Raw genomic sequence first — 16,618 nt, forward strand, 5'->3', positions numbered from 1 at the left:
AGATGCTCCTTTTGCAGCAACACCTGGTGCAAACAAACGCTGTGTGCGCAGCAGCACACTGGCACTATTTCCCCTCCTGTGGTCTGGATGATCCGGCAGATAACAGCAGCTGTTCAGGAGCAAGAGTGTAGCCATATGTTGCTGCTAACAAGCATTTACTGAAGCTGGTTTCTTTCTGTGATTCCCATGTGTCTGATTAGTGCACAGCTCCTCCGAGCAATTTTCAGAATTTTCACCTTCCCCTTCCAAAAAAAAAATAATTTTGGCATTATAAGCATTATAAGCAAACCAGAATATGAGCATAAAATGGGGTTAAAAGCCGCAAGATTAAAAAAAAATATTTAAATAGCTAAAAAAGTAATTCACTTAATTTTCATTTTGTATTTTTTGTACTTAGAAACACATTGCTTCTGTGCTGCCCCTGCCACGGTCCTCTGGGCTCTGAGCAGATGACATGCTCAATGACCGACTGCCTGCCCTTGGTGGGGGGATTGATATTTGCATCGTCTCAAGCCACGTTTTCGGACCGTGCCTGGAGGTCCAGACCCCTGCCCGAGCACCCAATGCTGTGCGGCGCTTCTTGGGAGTGTGAGGGAAGGAAAATAACCAGTGGCTGTGAGAACTTGGTGTGTTTTGCTGCAATTGCAGTGGGGCATATGACTCATGAGCCCGAGACCCTGGTGCCCAGGCTTGTGAGGGTGGGCTTGGACCCTTGTTTCCCATTGCATTCCCAATGAAAACATACTGGGAAGAAGTCAAGCTGACTGAGCTGGGAATGGTCCCTGGGCTGTGCCATCTTTCCATCCTCCTGGGAAAGGTTTTGCCAGGGACTGCCCCATCACCTGAGCAGAGAGAAGGGAGCTGCAGTGACGGGAACGTCCCTCTCCACGGCTGACCTTGTCTCACAGCAGCTATGGGAAAAGCAAGCAGTTTAGTCCGAGCTCCTTTTTCCCAACCACGCTGGTAGGTAGCAGGTAGGTGCTGTGGAAGGTGATTCATCCCACTCTTGGGAGGTCCAGCGTAGGTGGGGTGACTCACCCTCCAGCGGTACCTGCCTCCCTCCAGAGCCAGGACAGCTTCAGAGGAAGGCTGGAAATCACGTTGCAGGTTAGGACACCCAGAACTGAAGTGTCAACATGTAGATGTCTCAATGTGCGCAGGGTGTCTGTTACTTCACTTCCAAATGACTGAATGACGTGGGATGAGTCCCACCGTTCCTACTGGGAACCTATTTTCCAGGGGGTTGCACCTCTTTCAAAAATAATGAGGAAATTTTGCAACTCCTCAGCGGCAACAAATTACAGGGCTTGTGTTCATGTCAGCTCATAGAATCATCAAATGGTTTGTGTGGGAAGGGACCTTCAAAGTCCCTCCAGCCCAGCCCCCTGCCATGGGCAGGGACACCTTCAGCTGGATCAGGTTGCTCAGAGCCCGTCCAGCCTGGCCTTGGATGTTCCCAGGGATGGGCCATCGGGCACCTCTCTGGGCAGCTGTGCCAGTGTCTCACCATCCTCATCATAAAACATTTCTTCCCTCCATCTAGTCTGAATCTCCCCTCTTTGAGTTTAAAACCATCCCCCTTGTCCTGTCGCGACAGGCCCTGCTAAAAACTCTGTCCCCATCTTTCTCCTGAGCCCCCTCTAAGTGCTGGAAGGCTGCAGTAAGGTCTCCCCGGAGCCTTCTCCTCTCCGGGCTGGACAACCCCAGCTCTCCCAGCCTGTCCTCCCAGCAGGGGTGCCCCGGCCTCTGACCATCCCCGTGGCCTCCTCTGGCCCTGCTCCAGCAGGTCCCTGTCCCTCCTGTGCTGAGGACCCCAGAGCTGGATGCAGCACCGCAGGGGGGTCTCACCAGAGTGGGGCAGAGGGGCAGAGCCCCCTCCCTCGCCCTGCTGGCCACGCTGCCCGTAACACAGTCCAGTGCTCCCCAGTACCTGCTGCAGCCAGGCCCTAGGAGCCGTGGTGAGAAGATGAACAAGAAGCCACCACGCTGTGAGCTGGGAGAGAGCCCTGTGTCCTTCCAGCCCCAGGCCTGTTGCTCATCACAGCCTGCCTGGCTGGGGGAGGCGAGCAGAGCCCCGGGAAGGCACCTCCGCACTCAGCTGGGCTCCCACCGGGATACCTGTGGCCTGGAGTCACTGCACAACATCAAAACAGGAAGAAATAGGCTTTTCTCTAGTTGTCCCTCCCCACCCCAAGACATGATCAATGCCAGCACCCAGCTCCATCCGACCCAACCCAACCCAGTGCAAAGCGGGAAAATCAACCTTAACTTGTTAATTGTCATCAGCATCACAACGCCAGCAGCCTCCTCGGGTTGGAGCCTGTACCAGCTAGATGCTTCATTCATCTGTGATCAGTTTAGCTTTCCAAAAGGTGCCACTGGAAAGCACCAAATCTACGTGTCCAGCAAACACCCATAGACCTGAGGCCATGGGGATGGCCATGCCAGCCTGAGGAGGGAGGCCGCTCAGCATCTGCAGCAGCTTCGCCTTCTCAGCATGGCCACAGGCAAGAGAACCAAGTCCTGCTAATAATTTAAGAGCATCAATAATACAGTTTAATAAATACATAGAAGGATCAAGTCTCTTTTTTTTTTTTCCATCCACTTTCTAGCATTGATGAAAGTTAAGGGTGATTGTCCCGTGAGTAACTAAGGCAAATTTGTTTGTGTGTGTGTTTCTCTCTCCTTTTTTGATTTTTTTTCCATTGTTTTGTACATAAAGCAATCACATAAAAATAGTTATAAATAGAAAAATTGCAAAGGTTTTTCCCCCTAGACAAATAGGAAAAAAAAAAAAACCAAACCCCAACCAACCCAACAAACAAACTGAGACACAAAAAACACCTTGCTTCAAGTCCTTGTAGATTATACAGTACTCAGCATCTTTGGATACTTTACAATGACTCCAAATCGTAGACAAAAAAAACACCTGAAGTAACCAGTCATCTGCAAAACGTCGCTTGTGTAAGAAGTTGATATGGATTAAAAAAAAAAGTTTGATGCAGTTTTAAGTTTTCCTTTCTTTTTTTTTTTTTTTTTTTCCCTCCATTGACTTGTTGCACGTGGAGTCTTTGTGGATTTCTTTTTGGAGGAGGAAGTGAGTGTTGGGCAGTTCCTTGGGATCGTTCTGCTGTGGATGGTCTCAGAGCAGAAGTCCTTCGTGCCCTCATGGGGGTCTGTGGATCCTAGACCCCCTGTGTCCCCACCATGCTCGGGTGGGGAGATCCTCATCCAGCTACTGCTTCAGAGTGGCACCATTGATGGGAAACCCAAAAAATTTATGAACCCATGGTCCTCTCATGCCCTTTTGATTCTGCTGACGTTGAAAGGTAACAGTAAAAAAGAAAGAAAAAGACCTAATTTGTAACATTTACATTTTCAAGTGCTGGTTTCATGTAAAACCAACTTCCCGGGGCACCCACCACAAGCCATCTCAGCCCACCACATCTGAGAGGAGACTCAGGTGGGGTCCCACCACATCTGAGGAGCTGTCGGATGCAGGTGGCCATCAAAACGCCTTTATCCTCAAGGGTAGCTCATGTTTTTAGGGGCTGAAGGAGGCTGACAGGGCAATTCCAGCCAATTGTCTACCAATTTTTTGGTCTCAAAAGAATTATTAGACAGGGGTGGCCAAGCCAGGGTCTGCAGGGATGTTGCAGAGGACCCCGGACCTATTGGCCACCATGGGCGACCTTCAGCTTGGAGCACCCCATCATATGCTACTGTCTCATCTTTTGAAGCAACAAATGGTGAAGAAACGGTATTTCTGCTTGCTTGCAAGTAGACAATCTCATCTGCAAGACATCTTTAGTGGACTCCTTTCCCACAAAGATCCCTTCAGACAAGCAGCAGTGATATTTGCACATCCATTTTTTTCCCATCAGCATCGCAGATTGGGGGACACTCAGGTGTTTTGCAAATTTTTGTTATCAAAATATATATATAGGAATTAGGGGGAATTAAGAACAAAACCCCAGATATTTCAGAATGGTCAGCGGCAGTGAATTCTGACTCTGGTTTGAAATGACTTTTCCATTTCAAAATTCCCACATGGTTTATTTTCACATAGTGAGGGTTTAATAAAAGCCCAGAATAAAACATTTCTGATCCTTCTAAAAACGTTCCTTCACCTTTTCAACCAACTGAAGTTAAAATACTCAAAAGAGGCTTTGGTTCTCCTTCTGAAATTTTGAAATGGCCAAAGAACCAAAACAAGTAAACCCCTCCTTTTCCACCCAGATTTGCTCCTGGATGTTTTTCCATCTCTCTTTTTTTTTTTTTTTTATTATTATTTTTTAGGTTCCCAACTCATCCTGCACAGCAGGGCTTTCACCAGCCCTGCAAATCTGATATAATGCTGAGAAAGGCAACAGCCAGCATCCTCCCCTTCCCAATGCGGCTGCTTGACCTTCCCCTTTATCCCCTTTAGAATAAGTTTTGTTGCCAGACATAGGAATTGATTTAAAAAAAGAAAACAAAAATAAAACAATCCTTTTGACCAAAAGGGCCAAGGAATGTAACGTATCAAAACCAAGTCTGGACAGTTTGTCAGTGTCCAGCAGGACTTGCGGGTGGAAAACGGGGAACACCTCCCCCAGAAGAGCCATCTCATGGTGATGGCCATGCCCTGGACTAAGGCAAGTGACATTTTCAGGAGTATTGAAGAGAGCAGCAGTCCTGGCCTGGCCTTCCCAGGCAGAGCCACGAGCGGTGGGTGGCTGGACAGGGCAGTGCGTGCCCCATGGCCCCAAAGCCAAGTGCGTTGCAGAGTCTAAAGTGCCGGTGGCCATGGGGCGCAGCACCGGCCCCCCCACCCGCTGGTCCCAGGGCTGCCCTGTGCCCCAAGCCCTGCGGCAGGCCACAGTGGCGAGGGGATGAAGAGCTTCTTGGGAGCCAGATGATGTGCAAGGGCAGGTGGGGACCCTGAGGGAGCCGGTCGCCCTGCTGGGAAGGGAGTGGACCCATGGTGGGGCCAGGTTTAGTTGCTCGTCTCAGAGATGGGAGCCACGTGGCCGAGCCCTGCCAAGCCGCTGAAGCCTGTGCTCCAAGGATCGGGGAGGGGGAAGAAGGGTTGGGCAGCGAGGTTTTCGTTATGGCCCAGGGCGAAGGCAAAGATGCCCGCGTTCCTCTCCATGTCTAGCTGGGCTCGCCTGAAGAGTTCCATCTGGGTTTCTTCAAACTGGCTCTCCAGCTCCTGCAGGCTGAAGGGGGTCTCGGCCCCGCTCAGAAAGTGCTTGGGGCTGGGGCCGGGAAGGCACATGGCCGCACCGCCAAGGTGGCCACTCATCTCCTCCAGCGTCGGTGGCATCATGAAGCTCTTCTCCACTGGTGGCCCACCAGGAGCAAAGAGCAAACTGGCCGCCCTCCATGCTGCTGGCTTGCGTCCTCGCCGGGGCCGTGCGATCCGGCAGCTCTGGCGTTTGATGTGGCGGTGGAGGTGGTCAGAGCGGGTGAAGCTTTTGTAGCAGAACTCACACTGGTAGGGCCGCACGCCTGTGTGGATGCGCATGTGGTTCTTCAGGTCATAGTTGTGCACAAATTTGGCGTTGCAGTGGATGCACAGGAACGGCCGCTCTCCCGTGTGCTTCCGCATGTGGATTTTGAGCTTGTCCTGCCTGCAAAAGAAAAGGCGCTTGGTCAGGTGGTGTGGGCTGGAAGGGATGTGGGTGGGATTGCTCCTGGGATCAGGAGAGGGAAAAGCGATGGGAAGGTGCGGAGCTCATCCCGGGGCTCCCCGCAGTGTACGGATGCTCTCGCAGGCTGGCATTTGTATCCGCCTCCTTCCCGGTGTGACGGCACCTGAGCATCGCAAACACTTATCCCTCCACAGTAGGAGTTTGCAGCCTATCCCAGAGACTTCAAAACAGCCTAAATTGGAAGAAAACTCCCTCTGGAATAAACCCTTAAAACGTATGGGTATATCTAAAATAGTACAAGCTATATTCCTGGCTGCAAATAAGGAAATCAGTTGGGTTTTGAGAGCCGGGCAATGTGGGGTAATACTGCTCAAATGAAGTCCCTCTTGGAGGTGATGCTCCTTCCCTTTTATCCTTGCACTGACCACTGGGTGTCTCAGGAGCTTTCGTTTGAAGCAGGAGCACGGCAGAGGGTGAGGCAGGCAGAGATGCCACTGTGCACCCCACTGTCCTTCCCTGCCATGTCCCCCAAGGCCAGCACACACCCAGCCCCACACCCATTCTGGAGAAGGGTTTTAAACACAGCCGTGGGACAGCATAATATTCATCCCAATGGCACTTACTTACAAATACAGTTTGGTTGGGTTTTTGTTGTTGTTGTCTGTTTTGTTTTTTGTTTGGTTTTTTTTTAAGGGGAACATCTAAAAGCCGGAATATTTTCCCAAGCTGGCAGTCTGATCGCTATTTTTTTTTCCCCAACACACGTTTCCTTTTGCAGTCTACAAAAATCACAGCTAAGGCACACGATTATAAAAAGCAAAGCTCATCGTAGCTGAGCTGAGCCGAGCTCGCTGCCTAGGTTGCACCAGCAGAGTTCAAGTATGTGAAGAACAAAGTGGGAGAATTCAAATTCATCTTGCTTTCCCAAATGCTTTCAGTATGATCCCCCCAAGACGTTAGTCATGTGATTAAGAATATGTAGATTATATGGAGTCACGTCATTATTATATATAAAATATGTAAGCATGCAAAAAAAAAAAAAAAAAAAAAAAGGCAAAATACACCCAAAAAATCCATTTACACTGGCAGGGCATGCCCTCAGAGCCTGCAAAGTGCTGCCTTTGCACTAATTTCTGCCAACCTGCCCATGTGCATCTTCAAATAGTTTTTGGTGACACGACCGGTGGCACACTGGTGTCAGCTACACCATGAGGAGTGCAGCCCTGGGATGGACATCCCTGCAAACCAGTCCCTCGGGATCAAGGATGCAGAGAAGCATCCTAGCAGGAGAGTCACTTCCTCATCAGCTGATGCTTTACTGCCTTCGGGGACCGGTCCCAGCCTGGTCCCATATCTGCAGTGGCAGCGCTGGCAGTGGACATGCTCCCTGCCTTTACAAAGGCTGTAACGAGGTTTTTAGGGAGACAGAAAAAAAGCCCCTCTCAGTCCCCATACCAAGCCTGGGGACTGCTCCCAACTTCCCACTCCGCAAGTTTCAAAGATGCTGTTATCCCAAGATTTTACCAAGGGCCCGTTTCCCCTGAAAGGGCTGAAATCAGTTCTCAGCAGCAGCAGACAAAGCAGCATGGAAAATTTGATCCCGACCAGATAATGTGCAGTGAAGTTGTAAGCAGATGAACGCAGGGGCTCGTAATGTGAAGAGCTGGGAAATGTTAATAAAAAGCTGAGTTACCAGCCCCACCTGTAATATAATTTAAACCTATATATGCAGTGTTTAACCTAGCAGGATCACTTTTCCTAATAAACATGCAGCATGCCAGGACCGTATAATGTAAATACAGGCAGAGGTTTTTTCAGGCTGTTACCCATCTCTGGCAGCAGACAGGGAGAAACTCAATCCTCCCTGCCCCGGCAGCATCCCTGTGGGGTGGAAGAGAGGTTTTATGGCTTTACCTGGAAAAGCTCGGAGGCTAGGGAGGAGCGAGATGCTCCAGCTGCGGTGAAGCACCCAGGGGAGGATGTGGCACGGGAAACACAGGCTCTGCGAGATGGGAGCTTGGCTCGCAGGCTCTCCGGAGGAGAACCGCACTCCGTGTGTGTGAATAACCTTAATGCAATTGCATTAGGAGAGCGATTAGGGCTCTGCAAGCTGTCACAACACAAATAATAGGAATAAATAACGTTAACCTTTCTGCCTGGAACGGTTTCTCCTTGAGCACTCCGGGGTTGTCTTGGTGGAAAAGCTGAAATATTTGCAGTTTTCTCCAGTGTTTTAGCAGGGTAAAACAACAGACTAGAAGCTGAGCAGCCTTTGTTTAAGGAAAAAATTAATGAGCTATTAAATGAAGTCCTGCTTCCTGCGATCAGATAACCCTGGGAGTCAGGAGCAGCAGATCCAGGTGCATGAGGGGTCCTTGCCGTGGGATGCAGGATCCCACTGATGGGAAGGGATCTGATGGGGAGGTTGGGGGATTCCCCACCCAGGAAAATATATTTTCTCTGTTTCCCCCAGCAAATTTGCTCCTCCACAGTTCCTTAAACACAGAAATAATGCAAAGGACTGATGCATTCAGAAATCCCATTTGGGAACCTCCGCTTCCCTGCACTCTCATTCCCAGGGGACCCCAAAGGGGACAGCCTGGGCTTGCACCTCCCAACAAAGGCACTGCTCGCTGCCGTGGCTGCAAGTCTGATGTTTTTGGGAAGCACAAAATACCCTCCTCTGAGAGCAAAGCACCTAACACAGCGGCAGCGTTCAGGAAATCCGGGCAGAAACCTCTTTCTACATCTCAATCACTGCACTTTGCTTAGATACTCTTTCCCCTAAAGGAGAGCTCTCACATTAGAGTAATGCTGAAAATGACTTAAAAAAAAAACAAAAAACAACCACACAAAACCAAACACCTGCGTGCTACTCAAAATACTTCCAAATGCATTTAAAAATCAGCCAATGTTTTGAGATTTCCACTTTGGTCAGGGTGTTAAAGAAGGAAAAGCCCTCCAGCCTTCAGCTCTGCGTGGGGTGACACAAACAAACAACTTCATTTTCATGAATGATGAAGGGAGACTGCACCGTTAGGTTTATCCCAATCTTCTTTGTGATTATTTTATCGGACTGTAGTCCCCCTGCCCCTGTGCTTTGTGTTTAGAAGCTGTTGAGAATACGGGTGGGGGTGGGGAATGTAGAAGCCGTTGGGTTTAAGCCTGCCTTAGTAAGGCCACGCTAGACCATCTCGGTGGGGAGCTTTTTAACCTCCAAGGTGCTGATTCAATCTGTCTGGAGCAGTGGTCAGGATACCTGAATTCCCAGCTGAACCCTCCTACCAAACTTCGAAGTGACTGTGAGTCAGTACCAACATCTCTCTGTGCCTTAGTTTCCCCAGACGAAGCCAACAGTGCTGCCCTTGCTTGTGCCGGACTTTGGGAGCCCTCTGGGAGGGCTCAGCTCTGTCCACCCTGTTACGGAGAAGGTCTCGGTGATGGGTCAAGCCAAGCTCTTTCCTCATCAGCAATTAGCACCTGCAGCATTACACTCAGGAGAGGGATGGGGACAGCGGGAGGGGCTGGCCAGGTGGTCCCTCCGGCTCAGGATGCAGCCACACTCACCAGGCTGAAGGCACCCCGCTCCTCCCAGCAGAACCTGCGTCTGGAGGTGATGATCCAGTGCTAACCTGGGGATGCAGCACCAGCAGGAGCCGGATCCAAATTCCTGCAGGCAGGTATTAGCACCAGGCAGCGGCCTTTCCCCTGCAGATACCAGGGTAAGCCAGCTCATGTCGCATACATCCGCCCAAGGCATGATGCTCCCCGCATTATAATATGGTGTCTGCTGTGTTAATGGAGGGGAGCATGGAAATTTATTTTCAGGTCAAATCCTCATCATCTGCATAACTTCCACTCGAATGTTATCACAGGGATGGCAGAAGAAAAGACAGGCTGAATGTGGGAGCACCCCAGGTGTCTGGCCATTGTCAGGAGCTCGCCTTTGCCTACTGTGCATATTATTTTCCTGTGGTTTGCTCGCCCCAGCCTAATAGGGCTCTCTCTCTCACACGCAGCCAGGAGCTGAAATACCATGCTCTTGTCAGAAAGCTTTATTATTATGGTAAAGATTGTACTCATTAGATATTAATTATACCCAGCAAGAGCAGGTCCAGGAATCTATTTGTCTCTGCTCGCCGATTAAATTTGCTCAGCTTTTCAGAGAAGAGTTGCAAGCCGTAGCATTAGATTTGTGTAGCCCGCTCTGATTTATTACCATCGAGGGGTCTGCTGGGGCTGCGAGAGGTGCAAAGGCTTTTGGTACGAGGGGTGGATCCGGCCGGCCATGCCTGCCTCGGAGCAGCCCATGCCGGGGCTGGCCTCATCTAGCTTGAGATACCTAAAGGTTGCCTTAGTTTAAGCCCCGCAAGTTGTCTTTGTGGTCAGGGGTGACGCCTTCGCTCATTCCCTTTCCTCTTCTACCTCTCTGAGGGTGCTGATCTCTTCCCACTGACCATGGAGGGAGTCAAGGTGCCAGGCTCGGGTGGCCAGCATTTGGGGCGATGAATCACAGAATCGTTTAGGGTGGAAAAGACCCTGAAGATCATCCAGTCCAACCGCTAACCCATCACGGCCAAGGCCACCGCTAAGCCCTGGCCCCGAGCGCCACAGCTACAGGTGTTATAAATCCCCCCAGGGCGGGTGCCGCCAGCCCCCCGGGCAGCCTGTGCCAGCCTTGGCCACCCTTTCCGTGACGGGATTTTCCCTCATTCCCAACCTAAACCTTCCTTGGTGCAACTTGAGGCCATTTCCTCCCATCCTATTGCTTGTTACTCGGGAGAAGAGACCAACACCCACCTCGCTACTAACATACAATAATTAGGACCGCTCCAGCCTCAGAAAGCCCAGACGCTGTCATGCCTAAACATGTGCAACTTGGTTGTGGTCTACACTGATGCCAAAATGTGCAAACCCAAACTAATTACATCCCACAGCTGAATGGCCCTCCCAACTCAATGCATCTCCCAGCACATTAGAGATGAAGCCTCCTTGGCTGTTCGACCATCTGTTTTCCAGCTCCCTCTGGTCCAACTGTGGTGAACGATGGTGGGGTTGAAAACAGCTTGTTACTTATTTAAGCTTTTGTCCAGCAAGGGGATGGATCCAGTGAGTTGTGGATGTGATCCACAACCCACCAAAATCAGTAGCTTTGTTTTCTTCCTCCACCCTCCCTTCCTCCCTTTTTTCCTGAAGGGGTAGAGATCGTGCCCTGCTTTCTTTGCTGTTTTTTGGGAGGGAAAAGAGACGTGTGGCTTAGGAATCAGCCATGGGTGATGATGTGGCCCCTCCAACCACCCCACCCCCTCCTCACGCACGGCAGAGGTCACCAACGCATACCTGGTAAAGCGAACTTCACAGATATTGCACATATACGGCTTCTCTCCCGTGTGGGTCCTCATGTGCCTGGGCAGCTTGCCGGCTCCCATGATGACTTTGTTACAGATGGGACATTGCTGGGACGCCTTGGGTTTTATCTTCCTCTCCTCCTTCAGGGGCCATGGGGGAAAAACTCCTCCAAACTGGGTAGCGCTTAGGAAATTGAGATAAGCGCTATAGTCAGTCTCTGCCTTAATACGCCCTAAGGGAGCTGCTGGGGTGTTGGTAAACATGTCCTTGAAGAAGTCATTAGGGAAAGGAGGCGGAGGCAGGTCTTCCTTCTCCTCCTCTTCCTTGATCTTCCTCTTTTTGATCACCAGATCCAAGGGGCCGTTGTCTACTTGTGGCTCCTCGAGCTGGGAGAAGGAGCTAAAATCGCCATTCCATAGATGAGGGAAGAAGCTAGGGGCGAAAGGAGAGAGAGCTGGCCTCCTTTCTGGGATGCTCGCCTTAGGGTACAAGTTTTCCCTCAGCAAGGACTCGATGGAGAAGTCCCGTATCATGCCCAAGTGTCCAGAGGAGTTACTGGCTGGGTAGTGATTTGGAAAATCTCTAGGTGCTTCCGTATATGCTTCTTCGGTAAGATCAGACTTCGAAGGGCTTTGGTGACAGCTTACTTCTTGGACATCGGTTAGGTTCTCCTGACCGACAAAATTTTCCACTTCTTCCTCCTCCTCTTCTTCCCCTTCATCTTCATCTTCATCATCATCTTCATCCTCTTTGTCATCTTCCTGCTCCGCCTCTCTGTCGGGCTCCATGATTTCAAGGCATACGTTGATAATGCACTGTATCTCCAGCATCTTGGCAGCGCTGAGGATGTGCTTGACATTTGAGGTGGTGATGGTGAGGGTTGAGGTGTAGGCAAACTCCAGGATGGCAGAAAGTGCTTCAGGCTTGACAAAGTCAATCTCGTAAACATAGGGCTGGTCTGTTAAAGTGCCAGTAGTGAAGAGTTTTTTGAAGTACTTGCTGCAGGCAGCAAGGACAGACCGATGGGTCCGGTACTCCTGGTCCTGTACAATGAGGATGACATCGCAGAGGAGACCATCATGCCGCTGCTCATTTAAACCACATAAGACTTCACTGCTGTGGTTCGGGAATGGGATCCCGATAAGATCTTCAATGCCATTGGCCATATTCTCATTTAGCGCCCTAGGACAAAACAGACAGTAGAGCATTAGCAGAGGAGTCCAATAATGCCAAAATGACCCTGCCTCTTCTCGGTTGTCCTCCCCTCCCTTCTCACTCGGACCTCTGTAATCACCTCCTGCTTGCACTGCCCCAGTGAATCTCCATGTCGCCTTCAACTCTTTCCAGGTCCTCTGTGATTTAACCTCTGCTTCCCTCCACACCTCTTCATCGCATTCTTTATCTCTGTCCTTCCTGGTTCCCACCCTGTTCCCCTTTTCATAACCACCACAAGCTCCCTCTTGCCTTTCACCCCTCCCCTAGGAACCTTGTGCAATGACTCCCTCCCATCATGTTTCTTCCACATCCTCCCAGAGCCAACATCTTTCTAGGCACATGCTGGATTTGCCCTGCCAGGAGCTATGTGGTGAAAGGGTGATGCCATATTGCTTCACACTGCCAAGTGCCAGCACCTACAGCACTTAAGCGAGGGGAGCCATGGAGTGTCCATCTCATCTACATGATTGTTTTGGGGACTGGTACAACTGGAGGTCCCAAACAGGAGGGACTGTTGGTCATGGCTGTGTGCCGCAGTAGGGGAGCAGTCCTTATGGATCAGCAGGTCTCCAGTTCTGCAGCCTTCTGCTGCTTCATGCCTGGAAGGTATCCCATGTCACCTCAGCATGTGGACAACCTGCATAGGGACATCTTCCCAAGGGATCTGGGAATGGGGGAGGCAAGCGAGGAGTTGTATGTTGCTGCACCTAAACACTCAGAGAAAGACAACCAGGGAGCAAGGGCCTGGCCAGAGGCAGATGACTGCCTGCTGCCTTCACCCATGAGCTGAGCTTGCTCCATTCCCAATCCTGTTTGGACTTGTTAGCATGGTATCAAATGCCCTGTGCATCTTGGCAGACACCTTCCCCTGCCAGAGCAGCTCCAGCTTCAAAGGGAAATTCGGAAGCAAAAAGCCCACACCCAAAAGGAAAACCTAATTTTTTTCCCCATTCTTTTATCTGTAAGATGTTTCCTCTTTCACATGGCTCCAGCAGCCCTTCCACTTGAGAAATCCCAGGAAAGGAGAGTGACTTCCTCCAGCAGGTGATGAATACATTAATCCCATCACACACAGAATACATCAAACAGCCAGAATAACTTTGAATACACTAACCCTTTGGAAACCCCCAGGACACAGAGCATGTGTTCATGCAGTGTCACCTCTACCAGCCCCCGCTCGTGGCCCCGCTGCAGGTAGACACTCAGTTCACAGCCGAGCTGTTACCTCCGAGAGAGCCCAGGGTACACATTAAGGAACACTGCAGCCCCACTCCAGCCCCTTTTGCAAGGCTAAGACCATCAGGCAGGTTCTCAATCCCACCCTCTGCATCTCTAGCAGGTTCCCAATGCCACCCCATGCCACCTCCGCATCTCTTGTGGGATCCATCACCACCTCCTGGATGTCCTTCCCTGCTCAGTTTCTGGCTGCGCTGACTCCAAACCTCCTTCCCACCACTTGCGGGGACCTGGTCTGCCTCATGGTGAGGGGCTGGCTCCCACCCTACCACCTGCCTCCAGCCCTCAGGGATGGAAAGAGCCTGGGTCTGATGGACACTGTCCAGGAAGCTCCTTGCTTCACCTTGTCCAGCAAGCCAGTGACCCTCGGGGGAGGCTGGGGAGCCGCAGAGGGGATCAGACTTGGCAGCAAACATTCCTGTGGGAAAAGGAATGCCATCTCCCTTCTCCTCCCTCCACAGCGTCAATCTCCAGCTGAGACCTTGCAGATATCTCCCCCACACCTAATCAGCACTGCCACTCGCCGTGTGGGAGCTGGTGAGCAGAGGCCTTGGGAAGACGATGCAACCGCGATGGAGCACACTCCGGGGAAGGGTTACGGACCACCAGCCTGGTGGGAGCAACACTGGACGGGGGACAAGCTAGTCCTGAGCTAGCGAAGCTTCGTGGGGGGCTGCAGGGCACCCCGTGCCCAGTGATGGGGAGAGGGACTGGGGCTTACAGCCCTCCCAGCCCCACCGCCATGTTCAGCCGAGGGACGATGCTCCAGCCCCACATCCCGCGGTGTGCCCATTAGCTTCACGCTAATTATGTCTGTTGTCTGAAACAAATTGATTCATTACAGTGTGCTGTGCCTGACTGTGTTAACTAGCTACGCTCCTCTGTCAGCCCGACCGACTCCATATCAAATCTTCCTTGAAAATTACCGATAAATGAAAGTAAACCCAATGTGTGCTCCAAGTGGAGTGAAAGATAATAAATAAGCCCTGAGACAGGGAGGAAAAGACAACTTCTTTTTTAGGGCTTTGTATCCTCAATAATAAGTGTAAACAGTTAAATCTGTATTGCTGTATTTATCTTCTACTCATTTATTTTTGTTTGGAAGAAGCATCAGTGTTAAAGGAGCTCCCTACTTGAAGGAATGTGTCTTCCTACAAATCTGTTTTGATCTTTTATTGCCAGATCTCCCTAAGCGCAAAATATCAGAAAAGCAGAATATTAAGATTACGCTGACAATTATTTTTATAGAGGTTTTTACTGGACGCTAAACTCCATCCTCCCTATTTCATGGATTATTCACTCAGCAGCAACAAAGCAAGAAAAAATGGAATTAGGAGATCAGAGGGTATGTGATTATAAACTGAACTGATGTACAGCTCCTTTTGGTGGAAATGGAAACCTTTTCCTTTCTTTTCCCCTCCTGGTCCTCTGGAGACGTGGTTCTGTTAACTGAAGCACTTAGGCAAGCCGATAACTTTACAGGATGCTGGCAAAATTGAAGGTGATTCATGTCATTTAAATGGGGGGGGGGGGGGAGAGAGAGAAACTGCCCACTCATTTGCATACATTTGCATTTTTTTAACTCGAAGGGTGGTTTGACAGCTCCAGAGCTCAGTGAGCCTGAGAAATGACCTTATGGTTCCCATGCCCCCGGGGAGGTCGATGGCCAGAGGGTGGAATTGTGCTAAGGCTGACGTTTTCCTTCCTCCCCCTCCCTCCTCTCCCTCCTCCTGCACTCCCCCCTTCCCCTCCCCAGGCCAAGGGTGGGGTCCTCAAGAAAAACAGGCATAAAAATAGTGTCTGATGGTGACAAATGTCAGGAGTGCACGCACACACACACGCAAATGCTAAGCGGACTACATGGAGTTAAACAGAAAAATCCCATTTTATAATAGAAAATTACAGCATTGTTAAAACAAACCGGGGTGGGGTGGGGGGAGAAAGGGTGGAGGGCACCTAAAATAAACGTATTCTGCAGGTGACGTCTTGAAACATTGCATTTATGGGCATGCCTAAAACTCATTCATTACTTTCTTGCCATGAAAAGCCCCATTTATAAAAAGAATGATCCTGGGAGATGCTACTGGCATACTGGACCGCTGCCCCCAGCGCTGCTGACGGGCACACGTGAGCTCTGCCAGCGTCTTTAGGCACCTGAGGCTGCAACAGGAGAAAAGGGGGAGTGGGGGGAGCTGAACTTTGCCCCTTTTTGGGCGAAAATCCTCCTGGTTTTGGGAAGGATGGGGCTTTGCCGGCTCAGGGTGGTGACCGCCGCACCAGCTCAATGGAGACGTGTCGGCAGATGCAGGCAGGAGCCTCAGCTGTGATGCCAAGGTCCAACCTCACTGCCTGCCTGGACGTGGGGGTACAACCCAGACACAAGCCAGGGACCACAGCAGTATCGTGAACAGCCTGCAGTGCGCGATGCCTGGGTGACCCAAAGCTCATCCAGGGCACCCTGCTCCTCAAAAGTCCCTACTTCAAATACTATTTTTTTTTAGGTCACTTTATTCTCACATTTCTCTTTAATGTCAAGTCTCCTTCAGTATAGTGCCGCCTCTGAAAACCAAAAATCTAAAACTGAAATATCAGAAACAAAGGTGAAATGCTCATTTAGCGTAACGGTAAATTAAAAAGATGTATACTCAATAGATTGCAGAGATATACGTACAGCCTACGCTCACTTCTATGAATGGAAAGGAAGGACTGCCACAGCTCGGGGGAGCTCGGGGAGAGGTGTGCCAGTCCCGCAGTGGGACAGGATCCTGCCCCTGGGTCTCGTCACTGCACAGAGCCAGGAGCAGGAGACCTGTGACCCGTGAGAGCTCCTCATCAGCGCTTCCCTCTCCCATCTCCTTCCTCATCTCCGGCAACAACGCCCTGCCCAGCCGGGCCCTCGGAGGAGAAGAAGGCTGCCAAGAAGAGCCCAGGCTTGTACAACCATGCACCTGGGCCAGGGCTACGGCAGGACTGGGGCATGTCCCCTTCCCACCCGCTCCATCCCTGGGACAGCGCTTCACAAGCTGAGTCTTAGCTGGGAGAGGGCAGTTTTGGCCTTTAATTGTATGCTGGCATGTAACATTGTTACTGTAACATGCAGCATTTGAATATTTTAATATCTTACTATATATTATATTCTTTTCATATTTTTATATTAATCGTTTATATATGTATATAAGCAT

At 50.6% G+C, this 16,618-nt stretch overlaps 1 protein-coding gene across 1 annotated transcript; it reads right to left on the bottom strand.

Moving 5' to 3' along the window:
- Positions 1 to 1,853: 1,853 nt before the first annotated feature.
- On the bottom strand, positions 1,854 to 12,163 carry ZBTB7C (zinc finger and BTB domain containing 7C). Its single transcript, XM_037374564.1, has 2 exons — positions 10,977 to 12,163; positions 1,854 to 5,615 (listed from the first exon to the last, which is right to left on the bottom strand). Exons 1-2 carry the CDS (start codon positions 12,149 to 12,151, stop codon positions 4,979 to 4,981), a joined length of 1,812 nt encoding a protein of 603 aa, XP_037230461.1. The 5' UTR covers positions 12,152 to 12,163; the 3' UTR covers positions 1,854 to 4,978.
- Between the last annotated feature and the right edge of the window lie 4,455 nt (positions 12,164 to 16,618).

The sequence above is a fragment of the Falco rusticolus genome, chromosome Z (assembly GCF_015220075.1).
Source record: "Falco rusticolus isolate bFalRus1 chromosome Z, bFalRus1.pri, whole genome shotgun sequence".
Classification (NCBI taxonomy): Eukaryota; Metazoa; Chordata; class Aves; order Falconiformes; family Falconidae; genus Falco; species Falco rusticolus.

Excerpts from the sequence above, each read along its gene's own strand:
- ZBTB7C (XM_037374564.1), bottom strand. The coding sequence starts at position 12,151 with ATGGCCAATGGCATTGAAGATCTTATCGGGATCCCATTCCCGAACCAC. Across the intron at positions 5,616-10,976 it reads TGTGAAGTTCGCTTTACCAG|GCAGGACAAGCTCAAAATCC; the intron begins GTATGCGTTGGT and ends TTTCTTTTGCAG.